The sequence below is a fragment of the Eucalyptus grandis genome, chromosome 7 (assembly GCF_016545825.1).
Source record: "Eucalyptus grandis isolate ANBG69807.140 chromosome 7, ASM1654582v1, whole genome shotgun sequence".
Taxonomy (NCBI): Eukaryota; Viridiplantae; Streptophyta; class Magnoliopsida; order Myrtales; family Myrtaceae; genus Eucalyptus; species Eucalyptus grandis.
This window is the reverse complement of record NC_052618.1, coordinates 33,538,777-33,563,853: the sequence shown is the minus strand read 5'-3', so window position 1 is coordinate 33,563,853 and position 25,077 is coordinate 33,538,777. Positions and strand designations below refer to the sequence as shown.

Below are 25,077 nucleotides of genomic sequence, written 5' to 3'. Positions count from 1 at the left end.
TTGTCATCTTTCTTGGGAAAGTCAAGCAAGGAATCTTCCAAAACTGAGAAAGATGTCATCTTCAAGGAAGTCTTCGAGAATAGCAAGCGGAGACCACGGCGAATGAGTGAGGGGCCTACGCACTTCGATCTTATCAAGAAGAAGTGTCTCCGTAACAACAACCGAGCCCACAACATTCTCGGTAGCGTCATTCTCCACCATCTAGTCCTCAAGGCGTTGATCATCAACAACGGAAGAAATCATCGAGGATGCGAGACCACGTAAGAGTTCAAAAGCCCGCTTTTATTTACAAGCTATATCGTGCCTTAAAAGGGATTCGTACTCCTTTGAACTATGTTGATGATTTTCTTAAAGACAAAGGATATAAGAACGAATATATCTTTCTCGCGAAAATGGAAAGTTTGGGAATTTCTCGTAAAGGGGTGGTCGAGGAAACCCTTGCGAATATCCCAAGTGATCCTCGTGATTTGGGGCCGAATCAGATGGGAATGATGATGACAATTTGTACAGCCTATTTCAACCGAAAATGGGTATTGCGGCTGAAATTCAAGGAAAAATGGGAGATTTGTTCAGATCAAAGGAACAAAAGGATCCGTACTCGAAATTGCTCAAGCGTGGGGTAATAAACCCTAGGAGTGTGGATTTTGATTTTCTGGATGCTGTGAATGTGAACTTGAGGGAAAAGTTCAGTCATCTTCAACTTGAAAAGTTCTGTTCTGACAATACAGAGGCTTATGCTGGATTAACTGCATATTTCTATTCAAATCTTAGCTTTTTGGATGCGAATAGATTCTCTTTCAGCGTTAAAGACCAAGATTATGTTGTGGATATGAATATGCTGGCAGATGTGTTAGGAGTTGAAAGAGGAAGATATCAATCAATTAAAGTTTCCATTGCTCGAGCCACACCGAACTGGTGAAGGACAGGATAACAGATGAGAAGATCACCTATTTAAGGATGAGTGCATTCAACGTCTTGCTTCACAAGATTGTGATTAATTGCCTCCGACCAAAATCAACTTCCAAGACTGATGTTTCAAGTTCAGAGGCAAAGTTGATGTATGCCATCCTCTGTGGAAAAAGGTTTTCTCTCCCTCATACTGTTATGTTTCACATGTATAGAGCAATGATGAAGGACAGAGGTCAACTTCCTTATCCAAGCTTTGTTACGAAGTTATTCAGACATCTTAATATTCAGCCTCCACAAATCTTTTGTGTTCGACCATGCGATCATATGGTGGTAGGACTGAAAATGGTGACCAAAATGCGTCTGAAGGAACTGAGCAAGGAGTTGGAGAAATTCAAGGAGAAGACTCCTGCTAAATCTCATCAAATCTCTTCTGCAGCTAAAAGAAAAGGGAAGGAGCCCATGGTTGCTCCATCCAAGAGAAGAAGAGCTCTCCTCGTTGAGGATGAAGATGATGAGGAAGACATCACCATCTCTGCAATGGCTTTGAAGAATTTAAGTCGTCTGTTCCCGTAAAGAATCGGAACAAATGACGAAAGAAGCAGAGGAGAAGGAAGGAGAAGAAAGAGAAGCTGAAAAAGAAGCAGAGGAGAAGGAAGAAGAAGAAAGAGAAGCTGCAAAAGAAGCAGAGGAGGAAAGATCTGAAGAAGAAAGAAGAGAAGAAGGAGAACCTGAGGAATTCTCTTCTCCACCTGTAGGCATGAAAACAGGGGGAGATCAAGAGAAATGAGGGAAGTCTTCATTTCCTGATGCAAGTGAAGGAGTCAGTCGCTCACCTGCAGACTCAGAGGATGTTTATACCTCTCAATTTCCAGAAGAAGGTCATGAAGTTTCATCGCCAAACCTGCGAGATTATGCCGATCTACCATCGTCCGCATTTACTCCATCGATCGGGCCGAAGCAAGTACCTGCATGATAATGCAGCAGATTTTCGCAGAATCATGGATATTCTCTTGGAGATGCGAGGTCAAATTTATGCCTTGGGATGCGAGGTTCAAAGCTTGAAGAATGCAGGTCAAGTTTCTTCATGTTCATTGAATGATAAGATGCAAGCCCTCTGTTCGTAATCAGGCCAATGCCAAGAGTGAGGAGATTGCACAACCGAAGGAAGACTTTAAAAGGCTGGAAGGCATCGTTCAGTCTATGGAAGATTTCCAGCTTGTCCGCGTTCCCAAGCAATCTTGACTTCATCTCATCCTTTTTAATGCTGACAAAAAGGGGGAGAGATGCAAGATTTGATCAAATTTTCAATTGTTAAACTTTTAACTGTTTGTTGGATTGTTTTGTTTGACTTTGTTTTGTGTCTGGATGAAAACTGAACTAGACTTGGACTTAACTGCTTTTATTAACCAGTATTGATATCTTATGGATGGCTTTATCGTATACTAACCTATTTTCTGTGGTTGCAGATTCTAGTGTTATTCATTTAGCCATTTATTTCTATAAGATATGCATATGTGTTTGAGAAATGTTTTGCGGAAAGTTATCCAAATCTAGAAAGTTTTGTCACCATCAAAAAGGGGAGATTGTTGGAGAAATCTTCTTGAAGTGTTTTGAAGTTGACAAAACGTTTCCATCGATCCTAGTCCAAGGCTTGCGACTCGCTATTTAAAGTCTCGAAGACCTCCTGGACAGCCGACTCAAGACTCAAAGTCTATCCTTATTGACAGTCTCTAATCCGTTGAAGAAAGGTTATCCAGAACTGGATGTTCCGTCAAGGATTTAATCTTATCAACTGGAGAAGATCTCGTGGCTGGAGAAGACGTAACGGAATCCTTTGATTGATCGAGATTGATTCGATGATTGAAGATTCGATGATTACCAAATATTTTGGAAGGTTTTACTTATGGAAACCGAAATCCTGATTGTATGGGCGAACAGGATTGATGGGCTATCGACACGTTCCTTTAATAGCTCGAACAATCTTCCTAATTAATTCCGTCCAACGGGTAGATTTGAGGAATTCCTTTGGTAAGTGCCAACGGGTATGATGGCATAAAGGAGTATATAAGGAAGAAGGTCTTAGTTGTTTGAGGAGTGCGCGATAGAAGAATTCCAAAGTCTGAAGCTCCTTTTTGTTTAGACAATCACTTTGAGCGAATACTTGTATACAAAAGAGAGTCTATATTTGTGAGAAACCTTGAGGAGGTGTGGTAAAACATCTACACTGTAGAATCAAGGCAAAGCTGTGCTGTAACTTCTCTTTTGATTATAGTGAAATCAGCCGGTGGGGGTCATCGGTGCGGAAGAGTGGACGTAGGCTTGGAATAAGCCGAACCACTATAAATCATGTGTTCAATTCTCCATTCCTTACTCTCTTTACCTTGATCGTATTTCATTTTGTTAATTAAGAGAGAATTTCCTTTCTATCATTTGCCAAGAATCGCTTCTGTATCTCGATAAATTGTTTGTGCACCTATTCACCCCCCTCTAGATGCTTATACTAGCTATCTCAACCTCCTCCTTTTAGTTAAATATGATACATTTATCCTGAATTTTTATGATATCAAAATTCTAAATTATACTTACTATAATATATTTACTCTAAACTTTGTTCTCGAGAATAGATTTGGAATGGAATAGAAAAATAGAACAAAGTTACTTCCTTGTTCCCTAGAACAATTCTAGAATCAAGCTAGTTTCTTCTTTTTCTTTTTCTCTTTTTTTCCTTCTTCTTCCTCTTCTAACTAGTCGCTAGGCTTGGCAATGGTTGGCAATCTCCAATGACAAGATCTAGCAACCTCGCGGAGCCTCGCCAACCCTCGGTGAGGTCAGCCTTGCCTTGGCTAGGTGGGGCTCGACCTCGACAAGCCATCTTGCCATCACCGATTGAGGGTCAAGGTTGGCAACTAGAGAAGGAAAAAGGAAAAGAGTAAAAGAAATCACATTAAATTATTAAAAAAAAAACTAAAAGAAATTCTTAGTCACCAAAAGATTTAAGTCGTATCAAATGCATTCCTATTCTTTTTCTATTTCATGAATAATAATTGTGTACAACTCCTAAACGTGTTCCAATGCTCAAAAACTTGTCTAGAAAACATAATAAGAAAAAACTATTCTGAGCAAACAGAACAGTTACCAAACAAGTCTTAAAGTCTCCCTCATTGCTGAGGTCGATAGTTCAAAACCCTGCGTTACTAGCGATTTAAGAGGGGGCATGGCGGTGGATTATTTTGCTAGTCTTCTCCGAGGTATAGGGGCCCGGTCCTCAGGAGCCGTTCGGGCTCAGGGGGCATGTGGCGGAGTCCTCAGTCACCAAAAAAAAGAAAAAAAACAAATCTATTGATATTGAAGAAAAAGAAATTGATGGGGGGTTATTGACTATCCAAAATCTCGTTGAAGATACTGGAGCAGGCATTGTCATTTGGGTTGAGGGACTCAAGGTCAGGGACATTGCTAGAGATGGGGTTGTCCTTATGCTGAGCATCCGAAGCTATTCAAGCCAGTTCAAGGTCTTCATTGTTGGAAGTAGTAAAATTGATTTAGATCCAGGAAAATTTTACTTGGACCTGTCCTCGTACATGGCGTAGGCGTTTAAGTGGAAGAATTGGACCGTGTTGGAGTTCCACTCTTAACTAACTTCAACTCTGATGAAAAAGAAGAAAACAACTTGCATGAAGATAAGTGGTTTCATGAAGATAAATGGTGGGCCCAACATTTAAGACATGAGTCGTCTTATTGACAAATTAAAGTTGGTTAGCATGGTGAAGTTGGACTTGGCCTGGGATAATGTCGCGACATAATTTTTCGGGTGTGAATCACATAGGATTAGGTTAATGGACTACTAAGTCTTTAAGCTTAGCTCGGGCTCTCCCAAGCCCATACCAATTCGTAACTTAAAGTTTTAACATGCAAAAGATTATTATCTAGGAGTCGCCACTAATCGGTTTAGGGTAGGTCGATTAGACACCTAAGTAAAATAAAGTGAGCATTATTTTACTCCTGCGAACCAGAGACTAAAGGGTACGGGCTAGTGCCCCTTTCGGTACCTTTCTATTTCATTTTCAAAAAAATATTTGGCAATTGAATTGATTTTAATTTAACTTCCTAGCATATGAGGTGATCATACAAGTGTGCATACCACTAATTTAACACTCAAGAAAGTAATTAAATAATGCAAAATATACCTCGAAGCAACGAAATCATCTGTATTGTTAAATCAGAACTCACATCAGCAACCCTAAATATGATTTCTAATTAACACGCAATTTTAATTTTTTTGTTTTCATTTATTTAATGAAAATCATGACTTATGCAATGCATGTCACTATTCTAACATGAAATGATATGATAACATGACCAAAATTTTATGACATAGATAAGCATGCAATCTATCCTAAAGCATGAAATGAATTCATTCTAATTCTTTTGTATTTTTCATGAAATTTGAAATTAAAGAAATGCAACAATTAAATATGCAATACAAATTAATCAAATGACCTAATTCTAATGACGGGTAATGCGATGCAATAACGTACAAAATTATTTTAACTAAAATGACATTATTAAATGACTTAGTCTAATGACGAGGAAGTTCTAATTAAATGAACCTAATAAAAAACTAAATGACGTGCATTTGATATTTCTATTTTTAAAAATGCAAAAATGATCTAGCTAGATTAAAATTCTATCTAATTTAAACTAAGGATTAAGTCACATTAAATCCTAATTTAAACTAATATATTATCTTAATCTAACATGCAATTTATCTAAAAAGATGATCTAAATTTAAAATGAAACATACCATTCTAACCTAATATGTTCAATGATTTTTTTTGTGATTTTCTTTATGAAAATTCGAAATTAAAATTAATACATAATTAAACATGCAATCCAAATAACCAACTAACCTAAATGAATGCATTTTTATATTTTTCTAAATTCAGAATAAAATCCTTGTTCTAGATATGCAAGATAACAAGAAATATTCCAAAACAAATTGAATCCTGAACATTTTTAGTGTTTTTCCAAAACAAACAATTATCAAATAAACATTGTATTTCAGGACATTCAATCAAATAAATGATTAAAATAATAATAAAAAATAACATGTTGTCTCGCGAGTCAAATTAACGATTATCCTAACCCTAATTATCACGACAAATAGTTCAAAATAACTAAAAATCTAATCCGAATTCTTACGGATCAAATTAATAATTATATCGATTCAACACTTAAAATACTATCGACAAACCCCAAGAATTAATATAATTAAAAAAATGACCCCACATCTTACGGGTCGATTAATAATTACAATAATTTTAGGAATAACTCCCTACAAGTAATGCCTACAATATTCATAACCTAAAAGCCACCTCACAATATTCAAACTTAAGCAATAATAATAAAACCAACTACAAGTAAAGTAAAATAATATAAAATAAAAATAAAAGAAAAATAAACAACCTAAGGAAAGGAAAATGGATGGGCAGCCAATTCGTCGACACCGGGCAGGGGGTTTGGTTCGCCGGCGTTCGGGGTTCCGGCGAGGTGAGTCGCCGGTGCAGCTGGACGGCGACGGCTCAACTCGGCTCGGGCAGAGGCGGAGCAAGGCGGACAGGCGGTTGCTGTGGCGTGCGTCGCTCGGAGCAGCTCGTCGGGTGGTGGGTGGATCGCGCGAGCTCCCGGGCAAAGGAACCTCGGTGGTGACGTAGCGAGGCGGATTGACTCGGGCGTTGCAGAGGCGCGAGATTGCAGCGGCACAGGGGGTGCGGGATCGCAGCGTGGCGGCGCGGCGTCGGACGGAGCGAGCTGTCAGAGTGGGGCTCAGGCGCGGCGCGCTTCGGCCACCGAGCGGGCAGGAGGCGAGGTGCTGAGGCGGAGGTCCGAGCGGCGTCACCGGTGTGAGGCGGTGCTGGTGAGGCGACTGGTGCGGCTCGGTGGCTTCGCAGCTGCGAGTGGAGCGGCTCGACTCGAGCGACGGGGGTCTGCTGGTACTCGGGCGATCAAGGGCGCAGCAGCAGCGGAGGTGCGGCGAAGCAGGAGCAGCTTCGCGAGTTGCAGGCAGATCGACGGTAGTAGAGCTTCGGCTCCGAATAGCAGGTGGATCGCGGTTCAGGCGAGGCCGAGGAGCCGTTGGGCAGCAACAACTCGTCGGGATCGTGGGTAGGCACGGCACGAATGGGAGAGCTCGGACGGACACCGGCGGGGCTTCGAGCGAGGCGGTCGCGGCTGGCCTCGGCTTCCAGGCGGCGTCGGCGTGGCGAGACAGCAGCGTCCGGCGGACAACGTCGGTGACCGGTCGGGATGCTGGCAGAGCGGCGGTGGGCGCGGGGGTCTTCACGGATGGAAGCTGCAGAAGGAGGCGAGCGGCGAGGGCTGCAGCGGAGCGGCGTGGGGGCTCGCGGAGAAGGAAACCCACGAAGAAGATCAACAGTGCACAACTTTTTCTTTATTATTATTTTTTTCTTTCTCTCTCCCTCACGTCACTTCTCTCTGCAAGTCACTGTAGCAGCTGTACCTTCAGCAGAAGTTTTGTCCTTCTGCTACTGCTGGCTTTTGCTTCTCTTCTCAAAAAGCTCCTTTTTTTTTTCTTCTTTTGTGTTGATTTTCTAACTAAGAGAAGCCTCCCCCACACTTTTTTTTTTTTTCTTTCAGTTTTCTATTTTTTTTTCGACGAAAGATGAAGAGAAGCCCCCCTCGGTTCTGAAAACTCGCCCTCTTTTACAGAGGGAAGACTCGAAATTGTTGAAGATTTTTCCGATATTCACTCAATCATCCAATAGTAAAAAGCTCCAAAATCACACAATCGAATTTTTAAAATTTTGAAATGAAGATATGTGTTCAATAAGAAAAACGCCTCATTATTCAATTTTTTTTTTGAAATCTCCTCCACAAACCCAAATATTTTATTTTATTTATTATCCTCCATTTTATTTTCTAAAAAAATTAATCCTAAATTAGGGGTCAATAGATAAAATTTCGGCAACTCCCATTCACGCTGAAGTCGGCAAACAAGAGGAAAAGTTCAACTTCACTTCTTGTATTTTGAAGTCAAAGATGGTAGAGTCCAGATGGTGGAGATGTTTATAAATATATGTACCTACGTTTGTTATTTTGTTTTTAGAGAGAGTGAGAGAGCTTTAGGAGCATAGAGAGAGAAAGAGAGAGAGAGAGGGTTAAGCTTAGCAAAACTTGAATAGTTAAGTTTGTAAGAGTGTGTTGTGCACTCCATATTAAGCCTTCGCAAGGCATTTTTTATAATATATTCTCTCTTTTGTGGGCTTACATTCTCTCCTCATTAAATCATTCAAAGCTCCTTTATCCTTTTGGTTCTAACATTTCCGTCCAACCAACGTGCTGATCAAGTTCAAGGATGAGCTTGGCGACATGACTATTCATGAAGAGAGCCTTCATTTTGATGTGGAGATAGAGAAGATCCAAAAATTTGGGTAGAAAAGATCCAAAAATTTAGAGAAGCCAAGGGCCCGTTGGTAATCAGCCAAATAGTGAAAGTTCATATTCTTTTGTTCCCAAGAGTAAATTTGAAATATAAATCTGTTTGGTAAAATTTTTATTTGCGGGAATAAATTTCTATTTTTTTGCTATTGGAAGTAAATTTGGAACAAGATCGAGAAATAGAAAAAAGTTAATTCTTTGTTCCCAAGAACAATTATAGAATTAAGTCAATCTATTTTTCATTTTTCTCTTCTTTCTTCTTGTTCTTCTTCCCCCTCTCTTGTTTTTCAAGTACCGCACCACCACCATCGCCGTTTGCCGCCACCGTCACCCTCGCCGTCCACTACCATCCACCGCCCATCGCCGCCAATCGCCGACGAGCTTGCTTGGAGGCTCGCCCACCCGGGCGAGGTTCAACGAGGACTCGCAAGCTCGCCGGTGGCTAGGCGAGCCTCGCCTGTGCCTCCCACGACCACCGACGAGCCTCACCTAGCTGGGTAAGACTCGACATTGCCCAAATCTAACGAGGTTGAGCCCCACTAGTAGCTAGGCAAGCTCAGCCGAGCCTTGCCCAATTGTTGGCGAGGCTCGGTCGATGAGGCGCGGCCTCACCAAGGGCCGATGACGCCGGCGAAGTCATTGACCCTTGTCTAGCCGATCGCCGATCATCTCAACACCGACAACCAACGAACGTTGAAGAAGAAGAAGAGAAAGAAAAGAAAAAAAGAAGAGAAAAAAAAAAAAAAAGTAATAAAATTATTAAAAATTTATAAAATAAATGATTTGAATTTTAAATTTTCAGAACAATACCAAACACAATTTTATTTTGGGAATTGAAATTTTAAATAATTACCAAACGGCTTAAATGTTTAGAAATTATTCTGAAAACAAACTAAAAAAATCATTTCTAATCATAAATTGTTTTTTAGTATAGAAACGTTACCAAATACACTTTAAATTTGTGCTTTCTTTTTTTCTCTCTTTGGACAGGATTGCTAAACCACAAGGCGTGAAAGGAGGAGGAATTGAAAAAGTAGCACCGAGCTTCTAATGCTCTTTCCCACCACTCACGGTCGCAGAAGGGGAAATTGAAAAAGTATAAACCGGCATCATTGGGTCGCCTAGGGATTTCTCCGGTTCGGTGCTAGGTTTCGATTTCGCCGTTGTAGCCCTCGCGAGGAGTTCTAGGTGGGGTGGGAAAAGGGGGCTTGGATTTTGGATTTGGGGATTTGTCGGAGCGCTCGCGTCGTTTTGCAGCCGCCGCCAATTGTCGTCGGGATGGGGTTTCCCTTGATTTGGGATGATCGATTTGGCGGCGTTAATGCGTCTACGGTCGATTGCGCGGCGATTTGTGAAGCTTGAGCATTGAATCTGAGGCATCAAGATTGGTTTTTCTCCCCCTTTAACGGATTGTATGTATGTGCCTGCTAATGGTCTAATCATTTAAAGGATGCCCGCATGTTGAATGGCACCGCTTGCTTCTTTCTGCTGCCTAATCTTGCTTTGTTTTTCTGGGTATGTGCGTGATTTATTGTACGAACCTTCTGCATTAAAAATATTGCTTGCTCATATTTTTGTTGTGTCCTTGTAGAAACTATCTGGCAGTCCGTATTGAAATGGCTGCAACTAGGGGTGTCAGAAAAACCCGACCCGACCCGACCGAACACGACCCGAACACGAAACACATATAAAACGTGTTTTGTGTTCGGGTCGTGTTCGAGTAACAAACAATAAACAAGCGGAATACATGTTTCGGATTGGGTTTAGGGTTGGAACATTGTTCGACCCGAAACACGTTAACACCCTTGTTCCAATTTCCAAACAAGTCACCAAACACAAACACTAAACACTAAACAGATGTGTTTTCGAGAACCCCTCCCCTTCGGCTTCTTCTCCGACGTGTTTTGGAACATTTCTTTCTTTCTTTTGGGTATATCTTGGTTTTGCGGTGTCTCGTCTGGTGCTCTGGTTCTCGGTTCTTTCCCGTTGTTCTTGAAGTTCATGAACAGAACAGGGAGGGTCAGCGTCCCGGAGGGGGTGATTGGGTCGGTTTTATTGGGAATTTCTCTGTATGCTAAACTATTGGCGGGGAAGAGTATTCCTTTTCCGGACTCGCTTGCTACAAGCAGAATCTGGGACTTCTTTTGGGTCTCGGAACTGTCATGCTTTTGCATAAAGTTTGTTAATTTGTTGCGAGAAAACTTGACCTAAGCATGTGTTGCAGAAACCCACATTCAATTGGGATGACAAGTTAACGGGACAGCTTCCGGTTATTTATTTGTTTGACACTTTGAGAATAGTGAGTGATGCATTTGTCTGTCTGTCTGTTGGACTCCTATAAGAGATTTGTTTAACCGTTTGTCTATATATCACTTCCAAGTTTCCTCTCCTTGACCTTTGAGGATACTGGGTTTTGGTAGTTGCTTTTCCTATAAGGGAATTATCATGAGGATGCAGTTAGCGTGCAATGTGTTGTGTGTTCTCCCTTTTTTCACTTGCACATATGAATGCTTGTTGATATGTTGTGGATATAGATTATTCATGGCAGACCAATATATCCTTTTGTGTTGGACTGCCAACCTGGAAGAAGTTATCATGATCCCTTCTACCCTCCTTCCATCAGATGAGCAAATTTGATTTTCTCTCTTCAGTTTTGTGGTGACCAATCGTTTCATAGTATCGGATATTCTTTCAGAGCAGTTCAATATCTTACTGGTAAATTTTGTTGCTTCTTTACTATTTGGTCTGGCACTGAAAAAGCCAGAGATGGTACAATGATGGCTTAACTAGCCATTTCAATTGTTGCAGGATATTTTTGCTGCCATGAAGCTTTGATGACACCACATGCACAACCCTTTTGGTTCCCCCTCGGTTGGCTTAGTGTGGATTAATCTTGTTATCTCATATCTAGATGAGCATTTGCTAGGAACAGTGTGGTTTTTGATTTTGTGTGCTTGGTGTGTTTATGCATCAGCAATCAACAAGCATGCCTAAGCTTGTAAGAGAAGTAGAAGCCAAAGAGAAAGAAGCATAATAGCGACTTGAGATGCAATCACTGATGAAGTAAACCGCGACAATGATGAATGATGAGTAGAGAATCGAACCTTTCCATGAAAGGAGAATTGTTCCATATGTATGTTTCTCATTTTCTTGTTTGCAACTGCAGGATATTTCAACAGATTGTAATGGTAGGTGGCATTCTTATCCGTGGGTTGTACCAAGCCTCCGTCACATTAGATGGTCTAATGTGGAAAAAAAAGAAGTGAAAACCCAGAAACCCGACCCGAAACACATTCGATATTCTGATGTGTTTCGGGTCGGGTCGGGTCGGGTCATAATGCGTGACTCTTATGTTTCGGGTCGGGTCGGGTAACATCAAGACCCGACCCGACCCGACCCATTTACACCCCTAGCTGCAACTGCGACCATGTCGTCCTCTGGTCCTCGCTACGCTCCGGAAGACCCTACTCTACCCAATGCCCTGGAGTGGTGGGAAAGACAACACTCAATGATATCTAGCACAAAAGAAAAAGATAAAGATAAAAGGGAAAATGTGGGGTCAGACTCCACCGTCAGCTTATCATTTCCCCCCCAATAAATGATGGCGAAGACGTACATTTTCTCGGGATGGACGACACTGTGCATAATCAAGCTGAGAGAGAGAGAGAATGGTGAACCCTGTCAAGATTTACAAGCCCTTGTTGCGAGCGACCATGAGGCTCGCCGGATTGAGACCTCAAAAGATCGAGGTCGAACCAGGGACTGTCATGAACATCTGGGCTCCGACCCGATCCAAGAAGAATGCCAACAACGGTAAAAAACTTGCCGTCGTCTTCCTCCACGGCTTCGTTGGCGACGGCATCCTGACGTGGCAGCTCCAAGTCCTCGCCCTCGCGAGGGACTATGCAGTCTACGCGCCGGACCTCCTCTTCTTCGGTGGTTCCTCCACCGGCAACGGCGGCCGGACTGTGGGATTCCAGGCGGAGTGCCTGGCAAGGGGGCTGGCAAAGCTGGGAGTGCAGCAGTGCACAGTGGTCGGGTTCAGCTACGGCGCGATGGTGGCGTTCAGGTTGGCCGAGTTGCGGCCTGAGCAGGTCGAGTCCGTGGTGGCGACGTGCTCTGGCCCGGTGCTGACGGAGTCGCTGAGCCGAGAGTGCTTAGAGAGGTTGGGGTTTCCGACGACAGCACCTCGTCGTCCATCAAAATTTGACACCTCTCGTCCCCTCCTTTGCTTTTGGATTTCCCTTGTAGTTCCCATGGTCCAACGTCGCCACTCATCAAAACCAGTCACAAACTCGCTTAGTTCATTGGCTTGGACCGAAGTTGCCGCTTCCGAGCTCGCTGTCGCTGTCTTTATATCTAGCTTTATGAGGCACGGTGAGGTTGACTGGCGAGGCTGTCCTAGCCTAGGTGAGAGTTGGCCTTGCCAAATCTAGGGAGGGGCTCCTCTTCGGTGCTCCTCGCCCATGCGAGGCCAATCCTCACTGGCCATGGCCTGTGGTCGTTGACTAGCCATTGGCACTAGTAAAACAAATAAGGGAATGAAAAAAAGAAAAGAAAATAATTGGAAAATTATTTTAAAATAGAATAAAATTCAAAAATATTATTTAAATATTTACATCGGTGTTGGTTGTATCATGTAAAATAACTAGTATTTATGTCAACAATTTCTAGCATAATTGGCTGAATAGACTGATTTGGTACCAATGTGAAAATGATTAGAACTAAATTAGTCCAATTGGTTATCGGGAGTAGAAAAAACTAACATTACTAAACGATTTTCTATTCTCTTTTTTTCCAAGGAATAAAAGAACAAAAATAACAAAAAATTGGCCAGTTATCAAACATGCCATTATTGTTCTGTTATTTCAACTTAGGCATCCATCATTTTGCTTAATCAACTCCACAAAAAAGCAGACTTTATTTTCTAATATTGATGTCAGTCCCTACTTCTTTTCACACTAGAGAACTCCTTACAATTTCTACAAAAAAAAAAAAATTATAAATGGAAAGTCATAAAAAAATACTCAAGATTATGTTAAATATGATACATCCATCCTGAATTCTTTTATGATATAAAAATTCTAAATTATACTTACTATAATATATTTACTCTAAACTTTGATATCGAAGATATATTTGGAACGGAATAAAAAAAAAATAGAACAAAGTTACTTCTTTGTTCCCTAGAACAATTCTAGAATAAAGCTAGTTTCTTCTTTTTTTTTTTTTTTTTCTTTTTCTTTCTTCTTCTTCCTCCTCTAGCTGGTCGCTAGGCTTGGCAATGGTTGGCAATCTCCAATGACAATGTCTAGCAACCTCACCGGAGCCTTGCCAACCCTCGGTGAGGTCGGCCTTGCCTTGGCTAGGTGGGGCTCGACCTCGACAAGCCACCTCGCCATCACTAAGTGAGGGTCAAGGTTGCCAACTAGAGAAGGAAGAAGAAGAGAAGGAAAAGGAAAAGAGTAAAAGAACTCATAAAATTATAAACAAATAAAAAACTAAAATAAATTCTTAGTCACAAAAAAATTTAACTCATATAAAATATATTCCTATTCTTTTTCTATTTCATGAATAATAATTTTGTACAGCTTCTAAACAATTTCCAATACTTAGAAACTTATCCATGAAATAGAATGAGAAAAAACTATTCTGAGCGGACAAAATAGTTACCAAACAAGTCTTAAAGGACCTCGCTTGGAGAATGGCACCTTTACTTTACAAGTAACGGTACAATTTGCCCAATCATTTTGTTAGGTGTATATCAAGCAATCGGACCATAAATTTGCTGTAGAAAACCATTTATTTTACATGTTTGTAGTAATTAAAGAAACAAATCTATTGATATTGAAGAAAAAGAAATTCATGGGGTTTTTAACTATCCAAAATCTCATTGAAGATACTGGAGCAGGCATTGCCATTTGGGCCGAGGGACTCAAGCTTAAGGACATTGCTAGAGATGGGGTTGTCCTTTATGCTGAGCATCCGAAGCTAGTCAAGCCAGTTCAAGGTCTTCCTTGTTTTTTTTTTTTTTTTTTTGGTCGAAAGGTCTTCCTTGTTGGAAGTAGTAAAATTGATTTAGATCAAAGAAAATTTTACTTGGACCTGTCATTGTACATGGCATAGGCGTTTGAGTGCAAGAATTGGACTGTGTTGGAGTGCACTCTTAACCGACTTCAACTTTGATGAAAAAGGAGAAAACAACTTGCGTGAAGATAAGTGGTGGGCCCAACATTTAAGACATGAGCCGTCTTATTGACAAACTGAAGTCGGTTAGCATGGTGAAGTTGGACTTGGCCTTGGATAAAATTTCGGCAACTCCCATTCACGCTGGAGACGGCAACCAAGAGGAAAAAGTTCAACTTTACTTGTTGTATTTTGAAGTCAAAGACGGTGGAGTCCAGATGATGGAGATGTTTATACTTATATGTACCTATGTTTGTTATTTTGTTTTTAGAGAGAGTGAGAGAGCTTTAGGAGCATAGAGAGAGAAACAGAGAGAGAGGGTTAAGCTTAGCAAAGCTCGTATAGTTAAGTTTGTAAGAGTGTGATGCGTACTCCATGTTAAGCCTTCGCAAGGCATTTTGAATATTATATTCTCTCTTGTGTGCTTATATTCTCTCCTCGAATACTTCAAAGCTCCTTTATCCTTTTGGTTCCAACATTTCCGTCCAACGTGCTGATCAAGTTCAAGGACGAGCTTGGCCACATGACTATTCATGAGGAGAGCCTTCATTTTGATGTGGAGATAGAGAAGATCCGAAAATTTGGGTCATTTAAGAGAAGCTAAGTTTTTGCTTTCCTCTTCTCTCTTTGGACTGGACTGCTAAACCACAAGGCCTTGGGAAGAGGGACAGTAAAGAAAGGGCATCTACTAACATCGAAGTACCAACGAGCTTCTAATGCTCTTTGCCACCACTCACTTACGGTCGCGGATGGGGAGAGCTCCAACGGTGGCAATGGGACTAGACAACCCCCAATGATACGTAGCATAAAAGAAGAATAACAAGATAATAGGGATGTGCTATTTAACAAGAAAATAGAATGAGATTTCAAATTCCTAGGAAAACCGGACAAGCAAGTTATGGGAACATGTGGGGTGGGGTCAGACTGCACCGTCGGCTTCACATATCCCAACAAATATATGACCACTGGACGTACATGGCGAAGATGGACGACGCCGTGCATAATCAGGCTGAGAGAGAGAGTGAGAGAATGGTGAACACTTTCAAGATTTACAAACCCTTGTTGCGAGCGACCATGAAGCTCGCTGGCGTGAGACCTCAAAAGATCGAGGTCGAACCTGGGACTGTCATGAACATCTGGGCTCCGACCCGATCCAAGAAGAATGCCAACAACGGTAAAAAACCTGCCGTCGTCTTCCTCCACGGCTTCGTGGGCGACGGCATCCTGACGTGGCAGTTCCAAGTCCTCGCTCTTGCGAGGGACTATGCGGTCTACGTGCCGGACCTCCTCTTCTTCGGCGGTTCCTCTACCGGCGACGGCCGCCGGACTGTGGGATTCCAGGCGGAGTGCCTGGCAAAGGGGCTGGCAAAGCTGGGAGTGCAGCAGTGCACATTGGTCGGGTTCAGCTACGGCGCGGTGGTGGCGTTCAGGTTGGCCGAGTTGCAGCCTGAGCTGGTCGAGTCGGTGGTGGCGACGTGCTCTGGCCCGGTGGTGACGGAGTCGCTGACGCGGGAGTGCTTAGAGAGGTTGGGGTTTCCGACGTGGTCGGAATTTCTGTTGCCTGATTCGGCGAGTGCACTGAAGAAGTTACTTGAAATTGGCAGCTTCCACTTCCCTAGACTCCCCAAATGTGTTTTCAAGCACGGTCTAGAGGTACGTACCAAAGCGAACCTTTCTAAGATCATGCACAAAAACCTTTGCTCTATCTAGAGGTTCTTAGTCCGTTATCTAAATAATCGATCGATTCTCCAATATCGACTTTTAAATTTTCATTATGTTAATGATGTGAACGAAATGCATTTGTCACCTATGTGTAATCGAAACTACCAAATCAAAATATAATTATCAATTCATTGATGAGTTGTCGATTTATTACGTTGCCAATTAGAATTCATCGTTTTTACTTTTCAAATTGTATCTTTTATTCATATCAAGCATGAGTATCCTATTTTGATTATTTCAGAACAATATAACGTAATTTTTGTTCTTTACAATCCAATGACATATAAATATTTGTTATTTTCGAAAAAAATGCTCTTAACAAAACGAGGAAAGTTGCAGGCGTGGCTTTCTTGAAAATTTTGATAGCTTTTGTCTCTGTTTTTCCCTTTTAGACTTTCACAAGCTATATAGGACAAGCCAAGGTGGTTGAGAATTTCAACATTTATATGTTTTCATTTCTAACTCCGAAAATAAATTCTCTTAAATTTATAGAGGACCAACTACCAGAGTTGATGGTTGCTGGTTGACAAAAATATCAATCGATTACACAAATTTTTGCTTTGCTCATGACAAAGTCATGGCAGTTTTGATTCTAGTGTACTTTTCCAAGCCACCCTTACACTTCTAGCCTTACATTGCTAGCATGTCAAAATGTCATTACGAGTGATGATATTAAATTGGAAAAATGTGTGAGGCTTCACTTAATATATGAAAAAAAAAAAAGTATTGTAAGAAAGTGGATTTTAACATAACATGTTGCGCCGATCATCAATTTACCGTGGGCAATGAGATATGGTTTAGTTGATTTATGATTTAAATTTGAATCACCAAGATATCTATCATTGATCATTTAATCAAATTTACTTTTTTCTTTCAATTTTATAACATATATTATCTCTTTTTATTTCTTTTCCACCAAAAGCATTTTCAACTATAGTTGATCCTAAGTCTAAGATTGGTGAAATGTGTCATTGTTTGTGATTTGTATAATATTTTGTCTTGGATAGTTTAATGCAAAGTGTAAGTATATAATATTTCTAATTTTGGTGCTAATGACTAATTGCTTGGTTATGCTTTTAGAATGTTGAGTAAATGGTCGTGTTTCTTAACTTTTTCAATGAGATGATATTTTAAGTAAATGATTGTGGAACCTATAATTTGTGAGGCAAAGTCCTCTAGATTAGATGACAATGATTGCTTTGACCTCAAAAATCAGGAGCCATCTACTATGACCATATCCATGTGCAAAATCATATCGGTCCTTGTCATCATTTGGTCGTATGATTTTTTAGTTGAAGTATGATTGAATAAAATATGATATGAAATCCAATTTTTTTATTATATGATGTTCATTGTTTGGTGAATTATAATAATAGAGCTAGATATTTTTACGTCTTGTTATATTCACTGTTTGACATAAACAATATATCTATGTTAATGAATTTGAAAATGCATAAACTAAGATGTTAGGAATCTCTTATAGTTCACTGCTAAAAAAAAAAATCATAAATGCACAAATAGAGATAATCTCCATCAATAAATCATAATCATTATGCAGTCTAAATCTTAAACAACAAAGGAGTTCATGCAACATTTCAAAGCCATAGCTTCGATTTTGACAAGAGATGTAATCAAACTACATATTGACAAGATAGATCAATCAGCGAATGCTGAATCTAGAAATAAAGATAAAACATGATGATTTATCATGTTTTATCTTTGTGGTTCTAAAAAGTATAGTGCTTTGACTTTAATGCCTACTTTAATTTATTTACTTTTTTTTTATTACTTTTCCTCTCTTTTTCTTTCTTTTTATTTATTTTTATATTCCCTCCCATCATTTTTTAATAAGATTTATTAAGTAATAAAATATGTTAAAATTCCTAGAATATGTAATAAATATAAATGCTAAATATATATTAAACATAAAAAGAAATTCAAAAATATAAATAAAAATAGGAATAAATTTATGTATGCAAAAATAATTTAACAGCATTGCAGGCTGATTTTAACAGTAATTTTTTTTTTTTTGACTGAACTGTTAAAAAGAAAATACAAATGATAGGCCATCGTTTCATGGAAATCATTCATCACCTCGCCCGAATCTACCATCCTAACGCGTTGGATGCCTCAGTAGCATTGGGTTCTCCTCTACGAAATCAGTAGACGTCCGCTGGGGCTGCAGTCAAATCTGTCTGTAGTGCACATGAAGTGGGCCCAAAAGTGCTATTCTTGATCGGTCGATAATTCTCCTTGGGATGCTATTGAGAATCGGAGGAAGTTAAGAAGCGGTGTTCTATTCCGCCAAACAAAGAAAAAAGCTAAGAATTACGCTAAACAACTGCAATAGTAAAAATTAAACAAACGGGCCTTTTAAACTTTAATTTGGTAACAAAAGAATCCGTTCTTCATATTGTATTTTTGTCTTTACAAAAGCTACTCTACTATGATATTTATAGATGTGATCACAATTCACATAGACACAAAAAGAATAATCATTAGCTACATAGTCTATGTAACATCTTTGCACATTCACATCTAGCATCATTGATGTGGTTAATTTTAATCTTAGTTACTAAATGACTAATTACCTCAACGGTGATAGTTGCGGAATGTGTAGGAACATGGTTATACAATTCGTGTACCTAATATTTCTGATAAAGAAAATCGAAAATTCGTTTTTTGTGTGTTTTAGCAACTAAATAACTAATAACGTCAACGGTGATGATCGTAGAATATGTAGAAATTTGGTTACATAATCTGTGCATGTAATATTACCCAATAAATAAAAAATAAAAAAACTAATCCTCTATGTGTGCAAGTGCATGCGTGCACAATAGGCGCTCATGGGCGCGTGTCATGTGCTGTTGTTGATAGCATTTACATAAGCGAAACCACTGTTTTAGCCATGACAATTAGTAAAACTTTTGATTATTTACAGACTCCTTTGAATATAGTAAATGCTACATGAGTATTTAACGAATTTGCGCCTCCACATAAATTATTATCGCATCTCTATATACAAACATAACATTTTCTTTCCGAAGATTCTTTCCGTGAAATCCTGAATTCTCAAACCCATCCAAAACACTTAAAACCAATTAAAAACTGAATCCCTTAGATTTTAAGCATGATGTTAGAATAAGCTTGTAAGGAGGGCCAATTTGATCTTTTTAATGTGAGATATTGCTTAGAGGTATATCAATGATAAGTGCAAAAATAGAGGTGTGAAGTAGATATTAGGCCAAGAGTGAGATATGTATTTGATTTTTTTTTTTTTCAAGAATCATTTTTTCCTCCCATCCATGGAGGAAATAAGTGATTTGCGTTTACCCATATACCGCATATAATTTAAGATATATAAAACATTTTTAAAAAAAAAAAAAAAAGAAGACAAAAATCTCAGCCTCTCTCCCCCTCCAAAAAAAAAAAAAAAAAACAATTAAATGCAAGATCTTCAATTGTTTTGTGTAGCTCTTTTTGAAAAATTATATATACTTAACTCCGTTTGTTTCACAAAAAAAATGAATGATTTGAAAAACATATTTTAACATTGATCACTTGTATTATTTGAAATAACTAATCAATGAAGAATATTTTCATTGTCGATGACCATTTATATTTAAATATTTTATTGGATAAAGATAATATTTGTTGTTCTTTTACTTTTGTGAACAATGCAAATAATTATTTTTAGAAAAATATTTTTTAAATTATCCATTTTCCATAAAATAAATGGAGCTTAAATTCTAACCAACAATTACATAGGTTTTGTTCATATGCTTTTATCCGTCAAATTTTCTCCCTCATCCTAGGCACATTGACCATTGCCCTCGTTCCACCGCCACTGCTACCACCATCCATTAGCCCCCTGTTTTGAGAGAGAGATATGCTGCATCAAGCTTATTGCAGCATTGATGGTGGGGTTGGGGCAGAGCAAAACGGAGTAGATCTGGTCTCCATTGTCGTGGGGAGACATTCAGTGGTGAACGATCATCATCAGGATAATTGTGCCTCGATAACGTGGGGGAGAGAGAGAGAGATCTGTCAAAACAAGTCTTGTCCCCGTCGATGACGGTGGTCCGAGAGAGAGAGAGAGAGGGCGAGATTTTGCTAGTGGTATTTATGAGCACGTGCACAAATCTCAACGCTCCCTGCGCGTAAAGATGAGTTGTTTACAGCAAATATATGCCTTTCTTGTCATTTGGATGGCAGGTCATGTTTGACTACAGAAAAGAGAGAGCCGAATTGCTGGAGGCTCTGGTCACTCCAGACGAGGATTTCGCTTTCCCACGGTACCCTCAGGTTTGATGAAGCTTCTCCTTCGGTTGTTGTTTTTTTAATACCTACGAATTTTCGTCACGACAAAAATATAGTTTTTAAATAAATAAATAAATAACTGATTATAGGTGAAAGAAAAAAAGATTACAAAACATAAATGAGTGAATTCGCACCATGCATGATGCTTGCACAGTTGAAAATTTTTATTTATACTCATTTTATAGGTGAAGTGATGAATGGAATAAATACTTGAGAAAAATTTTCTTGTTGGATGTAATATGAGATGAGATTCATTATTTCTTTAGTTCTTTGTTGATTTTCTCTATCATATAGACTCTATGTATAGTACTTTGATTGAGTAAATCTACATGTCACTCTCGTATTCATTTTGTTGTGATAATGCAAGACGTGTTTGTAACCTATTCAAGTATACAAGAAGGAAAAATAGAGCAAAACCACCTATATTAAGAAAAAACACAAACCTCTCATTTACCTTTTATTTGAGGCCATAACCAGCTAATCTTCTCAATCGATGGTGTATAAACATGCTTGTGTAAAACTTTTCATAGTGTCGATATATGCTATAATTACTTTGCCAAAAGCTAGTCCTTAGAACTCTTGTCCTTGCAACCTATAGAATTACTTCTTGTGGTTCTCACCAAATCCAAAGGTAGATAATACACAGTAAATTCATAACATGCCTACGCAAGAAATGCATAATTGACTTGATCCAAACCCTTTGATCTTGTTAGATCATGTGAGGCTTGTGCATCTAACAACTAAGATAATTCAGGATAATTATTATAAAAGTTCTAAACTTATTGCATTTATGCCGATTTAATACCAACTATTTTCACATTTTGTCAATTGAGTTCATTTAATTATTTTTTTGGCAAAAATTACTGGCATGGATGACGGCCGTCCTATGTGATATAACTTGCGTTGACATGAACAATTTTTTAGTTTATTAATATTTTTCAAATTTTATTAATCTTTTCCTTGGCTTCTTTTCTTTTCTTTTTTCATTTTTACCACTGTGGTTGGTGAGGCTCAATAGAGCTTGTCAGCCACTAGGCAAGGGTCAAAAAGCCTTCATTGGTTGTAGGTAAGGGCCGTGAAGCCCTCACCAGCCACAAGCAAAGGTGGCCTTGCCTTTAGTTGACAAGAAAGGCCTTGCCCAAATTTGGTAGTGAAGCCTTGATAGCCTTGCATAGTGGCTAGGGAGCTTTGACAACTCTCATCGAATACGGTGACAAAAAAAGGAAAGAAGAAAAAGAAAAAATAATAAAAAATAATTGAAAATTGTCAATGTTAGCACTGACCATATCGAGTAGAATGGCCTGTGTCTCGTTAAAATTCACCCAATGGATTTAATTAGCAAAATGTGTAAAGATTTATGACTAAATTAGCATAATTGAAAGGCCTATAACTAAATTGGCACTAGTGCAATATGTTTAGCACTTTTTTGATAATTATCCCTAGATAAATCTATATATTAAGCTAGAATCTCATATGTTTACATGAGCATGCCTTTAAATACATGTGTATCATTGAAATTGATAATTTCCGTGTTCAATTTAGTATTCCTCAGTGGAAATGCTAGGTATATTTACCTCGATATATCAAGTTACTAAATGTCTTATCTGATGTTCAAACACTACCTAGTTGATAAATGCTCATTAAAGTTCTCTCACATCACTTATTATATTAACGGTCTTGGTATACCTGATAATCTCTTTTTTGTATTTGGTCAATCTCTTTTTACGTGATGCAAAAACTTACATATTCTATAGTAGGAATTTGTACAGAGTTTGAGGCATAATTGGAAAAAGCAAAAGAAAGTAAGGTTAGAACCTAAGTGAATGGTTACACGCAAAATTGTAACGTGTACTCTGTGCATGTGAGCCCACTTAATGCTATTGCTAACCGTTAGACCCTGTGGTCCTACATGGAATCAATATGTAGAACATTGTTTGGTTGTAATAGTGTCTATTATATTACAATTTCATTGCCTATTACAATTTTGGTTTGCAGTAATAGTTATTATAGCATAAGTTTTATTATAGCCAAAACTACATTAATTATCTATGTCTCATTCTTGCACTCACTCTATCTATGTTATATTATTATTCCGAATTATGACTAAATTTGTTGTGTTATATACATAGTAATAACATTAATTATATATATTTTTATATATATATATATATATATATATATATATTTTTGACATAATCATATGTTATGTTGTTAATAAATAAAATACTAGATATAATCAAGAAACATTGATGTTATAATAATTATGCTATCTACAAGAGAAATATTGGTTTATGTTAAATTTATAACAATAACTAGCATCATATTAGTTACCTCCTAGCAGGTACAATTATCTATATTTCTATAATCAAATAGTTTCTTATTCGTAATATAATGAATAATCATTACTGATTATATTAATCAATGCTTTAAAAAATTATAATTGTTATTTCAATCTACTTTTAACTATGTAATAACTAGTAGTCTTTTAATAGGATAAACCATTAAGTTGAAGTCATAATCATTCATAATTGTTAAATAAATTGAAAAATACTATTTACCCCTTATTTTATATGTGATTCATACAACCAAATAGTATAATACATATTGTAATCCTTAAATCAAACAATGTACTAATTAATGCAATAGCCATTACGCTACAACTTATTCCATTACTACAAATAAATTGGCTGATAAAATAGTTTATACGAAATGGACTCACATTATTCGGGTGCACGCAAGACTTTCTCAAACTACCCTCCTTCTAGTCATATTTGTAGAATGTTGTGGAAATCGCCGATGATTGATGGGATCTTTTTGCAGAAGGTGCATCTAGTCTGGGGCGAGAATGACAGGATCTTCCCTGTGGAAGAAGCCAAATCACTGAAAAAGTATGTTTACAGATTTTCATTTAACAGTTCGTCAATCAATTTATATTTATTTGTTTATTTATCCATGCTAAAGTTTTAAAGCCAAAACCATATTGTTATATCAGCATGTCTTGGCTAATTCCTTTTGCTCGATTATCATTAATCGTGAAGAAAGAAGTCATGTCTTAACAAAAACTTTAACCGCAGTTCTTATTTTGTCCAATTAGTTTGCAATTAAGACAATATGTTCGTATCAGAGTTTTAAGAAATGAATTTTGATATATAACATCAATTTATGACGATGGCGGTTTAATTTTTCTTTTGCACGTTTTGTGGACCTAATAAAGCTATTATATGTTGTATGTGAAATTGCATGAAGCGAATGGGGAAGTATTGATAAACCTGTAACGATTTATTTATATTATTGGTACTTAGTTCACTGATAATTTCCCGTTAAATAGGTCTTTTTCTCTCTCTCTCTTTTATTTTTTTTCCTGACCGATATCTATTACTGTAAACAGGCATACTTAAAAGATGTTGTTTGCTCCACTGGGTTTCCGTTCAATTATTTTCAGAAGAAATTTGACTCATTCGGTTATGTTCTTTTGGACAGAAAGTTGGGAGATAATGCAACACTGGTATGCATTGAGAAAGCAGGCCATATTGTTGCAGTGGAGAGACCTTTCGTCTACAGTAAATGTTTGAAGAAAATTCTGGCCTCTATTTACAAAGCTGGACATACAAAATAGTTGGGTCGCAGAATATTTTCTGATGACTATTATAACAACTAGCAGAATAATTTGTTAAAAAGATTACAAATATCGTCAATTTGTATGGTTTGCACCTTGATGATTTTTTTTTCATACACATGCACTTAATTATCGCAATAAATAAAAATTCTATTTGGTTCCAGCCTTGCTTTCGAAGCTAACCTCCAGCCACATTTCTTACTTGATTGCTTCTGTTACTGCAACGTACTCTAACCCTAGTGTTCGATGTCGAAATTACGTTATGAATTTGCTTTACTATATAAAAGGAATATAGAGAGAGACAGCGGAAAAGTGGTGGCAATGACTATTTATTGTCACTGTTCGCCGCAAGGACGAGGTCACGGGAGAGAGGAGGCTTTGGAGGCGGAGCTAGCTCGGCTGTGGAGTTGGCCAGGTGATTATCACAGGCGGAGTCGGACCAGACCTATGGTGTTGCAGGGGAGAGGCTGCACACTGGTCAGGATTGAGGGGCTAAAGAGGGAGAGGCTGATGTGGATTTTCTAGACAAAACCTCGTTTTTCTTGGATTAGGATCATGATGATATTATTATTTTTAAATCCACATTAGTTTGTTGACTTAAGAATGTTATATTAAATGATTAACAGTGACTTAAAACAAAAGTTAACCGGAGAATTTATTTGAGATTTGAGTGAAAGTTTGTGATTTTTTTTTATAAAAAGAAACAAAATTTGAAGTAAACATAAAATTGAATAATATTTAGGATTTAAGGCGAAACAAACTACGTTGTTTCCAGCAAAAATCTCGCGATATAAATTGATTCTTTAAAAATTGACGGTAGTGCAATTTTTTTTTTTTTTTTAAGTAAATAGACATCCCGGGTAAATACA

At 38.4% G+C, this 25,077-nt stretch overlaps 3 protein-coding genes across 3 annotated transcripts; 2 read left to right on the top strand and 1 right to left on the bottom strand.

Moving 5' to 3' along the window:
• Positions 1 to 6,241: 6,241 nt before the first annotated feature.
• LOC120296097 (mucin-2-like) lies at positions 6,242 to 8,322 on the bottom strand. Its single transcript, XM_039317755.1, has 3 exons — positions 8,263 to 8,322; positions 6,414 to 7,306; positions 6,242 to 6,254 (listed from the first exon to the last, which is right to left on the bottom strand). Exons 1-3 carry the CDS (start codon positions 8,320 to 8,322, stop codon positions 6,242 to 6,244), a joined length of 966 nt encoding a protein of 321 aa, XP_039173689.1.
• A 3,755-nt stretch (positions 8,323 to 12,077) lies between these two features.
• Positions 12,078 to 15,154, top strand: LOC120296096. Its single transcript, XM_039317754.1, has 2 exons — positions 12,078 to 12,529; positions 15,004 to 15,154. The coding sequence occupies exons 1-2, from the start codon at positions 12,078 to 12,080 to the stop codon at positions 15,152 to 15,154; spliced, it is 603 nt and encodes a 200-aa protein (XP_039173688.1).
• Positions 15,155 to 15,564: 410 nt separating this feature from the next.
• Positions 15,565 to 24,250, top strand: LOC120295395 (putative aminoacrylate hydrolase RutD). The gene is made up of 4 exons (XM_039316508.1): positions 15,565 to 16,203; positions 20,488 to 20,577; positions 23,413 to 23,480; positions 24,073 to 24,250. The coding sequence occupies exons 1-4, from the start codon at positions 15,580 to 15,582 to the stop codon at positions 24,206 to 24,208; spliced, it is 918 nt and encodes a 305-aa protein (XP_039172442.1). The 5' UTR covers positions 15,565 to 15,579; the 3' UTR covers positions 24,209 to 24,250.
• The last annotated feature ends 827 nt before the right edge of the window (positions 24,251 to 25,077 follow it).

Bases quoted from the DNA above. Each gene is read 5' to 3' on its own strand.
- LOC120296097 (XM_039317755.1), bottom strand. From the start codon at position 8,322: ATGAAGGCTCTCTTCATGAATAGTCATGTCGCCAAGCTCATCCTTGAA. The intron at 7,307-8,262 runs GTTGGTTGGACG...CTTCTCCGCGAG, and splicing joins TCCTTGAACTTGATCAGCAC to CCCCCACGCCGCTCCGCTGC.
- LOC120296096 (XM_039317754.1), top strand. From the start codon at position 12,078: ATGAGGCTCGCCGGATTGAGACCTCAAAAGATCGAGGTCGAACCAGGG. The intron at 12,530-15,003 runs GTTGGGGTTTCC...AATACTTCAAAG, and splicing joins AGCCGAGAGTGCTTAGAGAG to CTCCTTTATCCTTTTGGTTC.
- LOC120295395 (XM_039316508.1), top strand. From the start codon at position 15,580: ATGGTGAACACTTTCAAGATTTACAAACCCTTGTTGCGAGCGACCATG. The intron at 16,204-20,487 runs GTACGTACCAAA...TTTGGATGGCAG, and splicing joins TTTTCAAGCACGGTCTAGAG to GTCATGTTTGACTACAGAAA. The intron at 23,481-24,072 runs GTATGTTTACAG...TCTTTTGGACAG, and splicing joins GAAGCCAAATCACTGAAAAA to AAAGTTGGGAGATAATGCAA.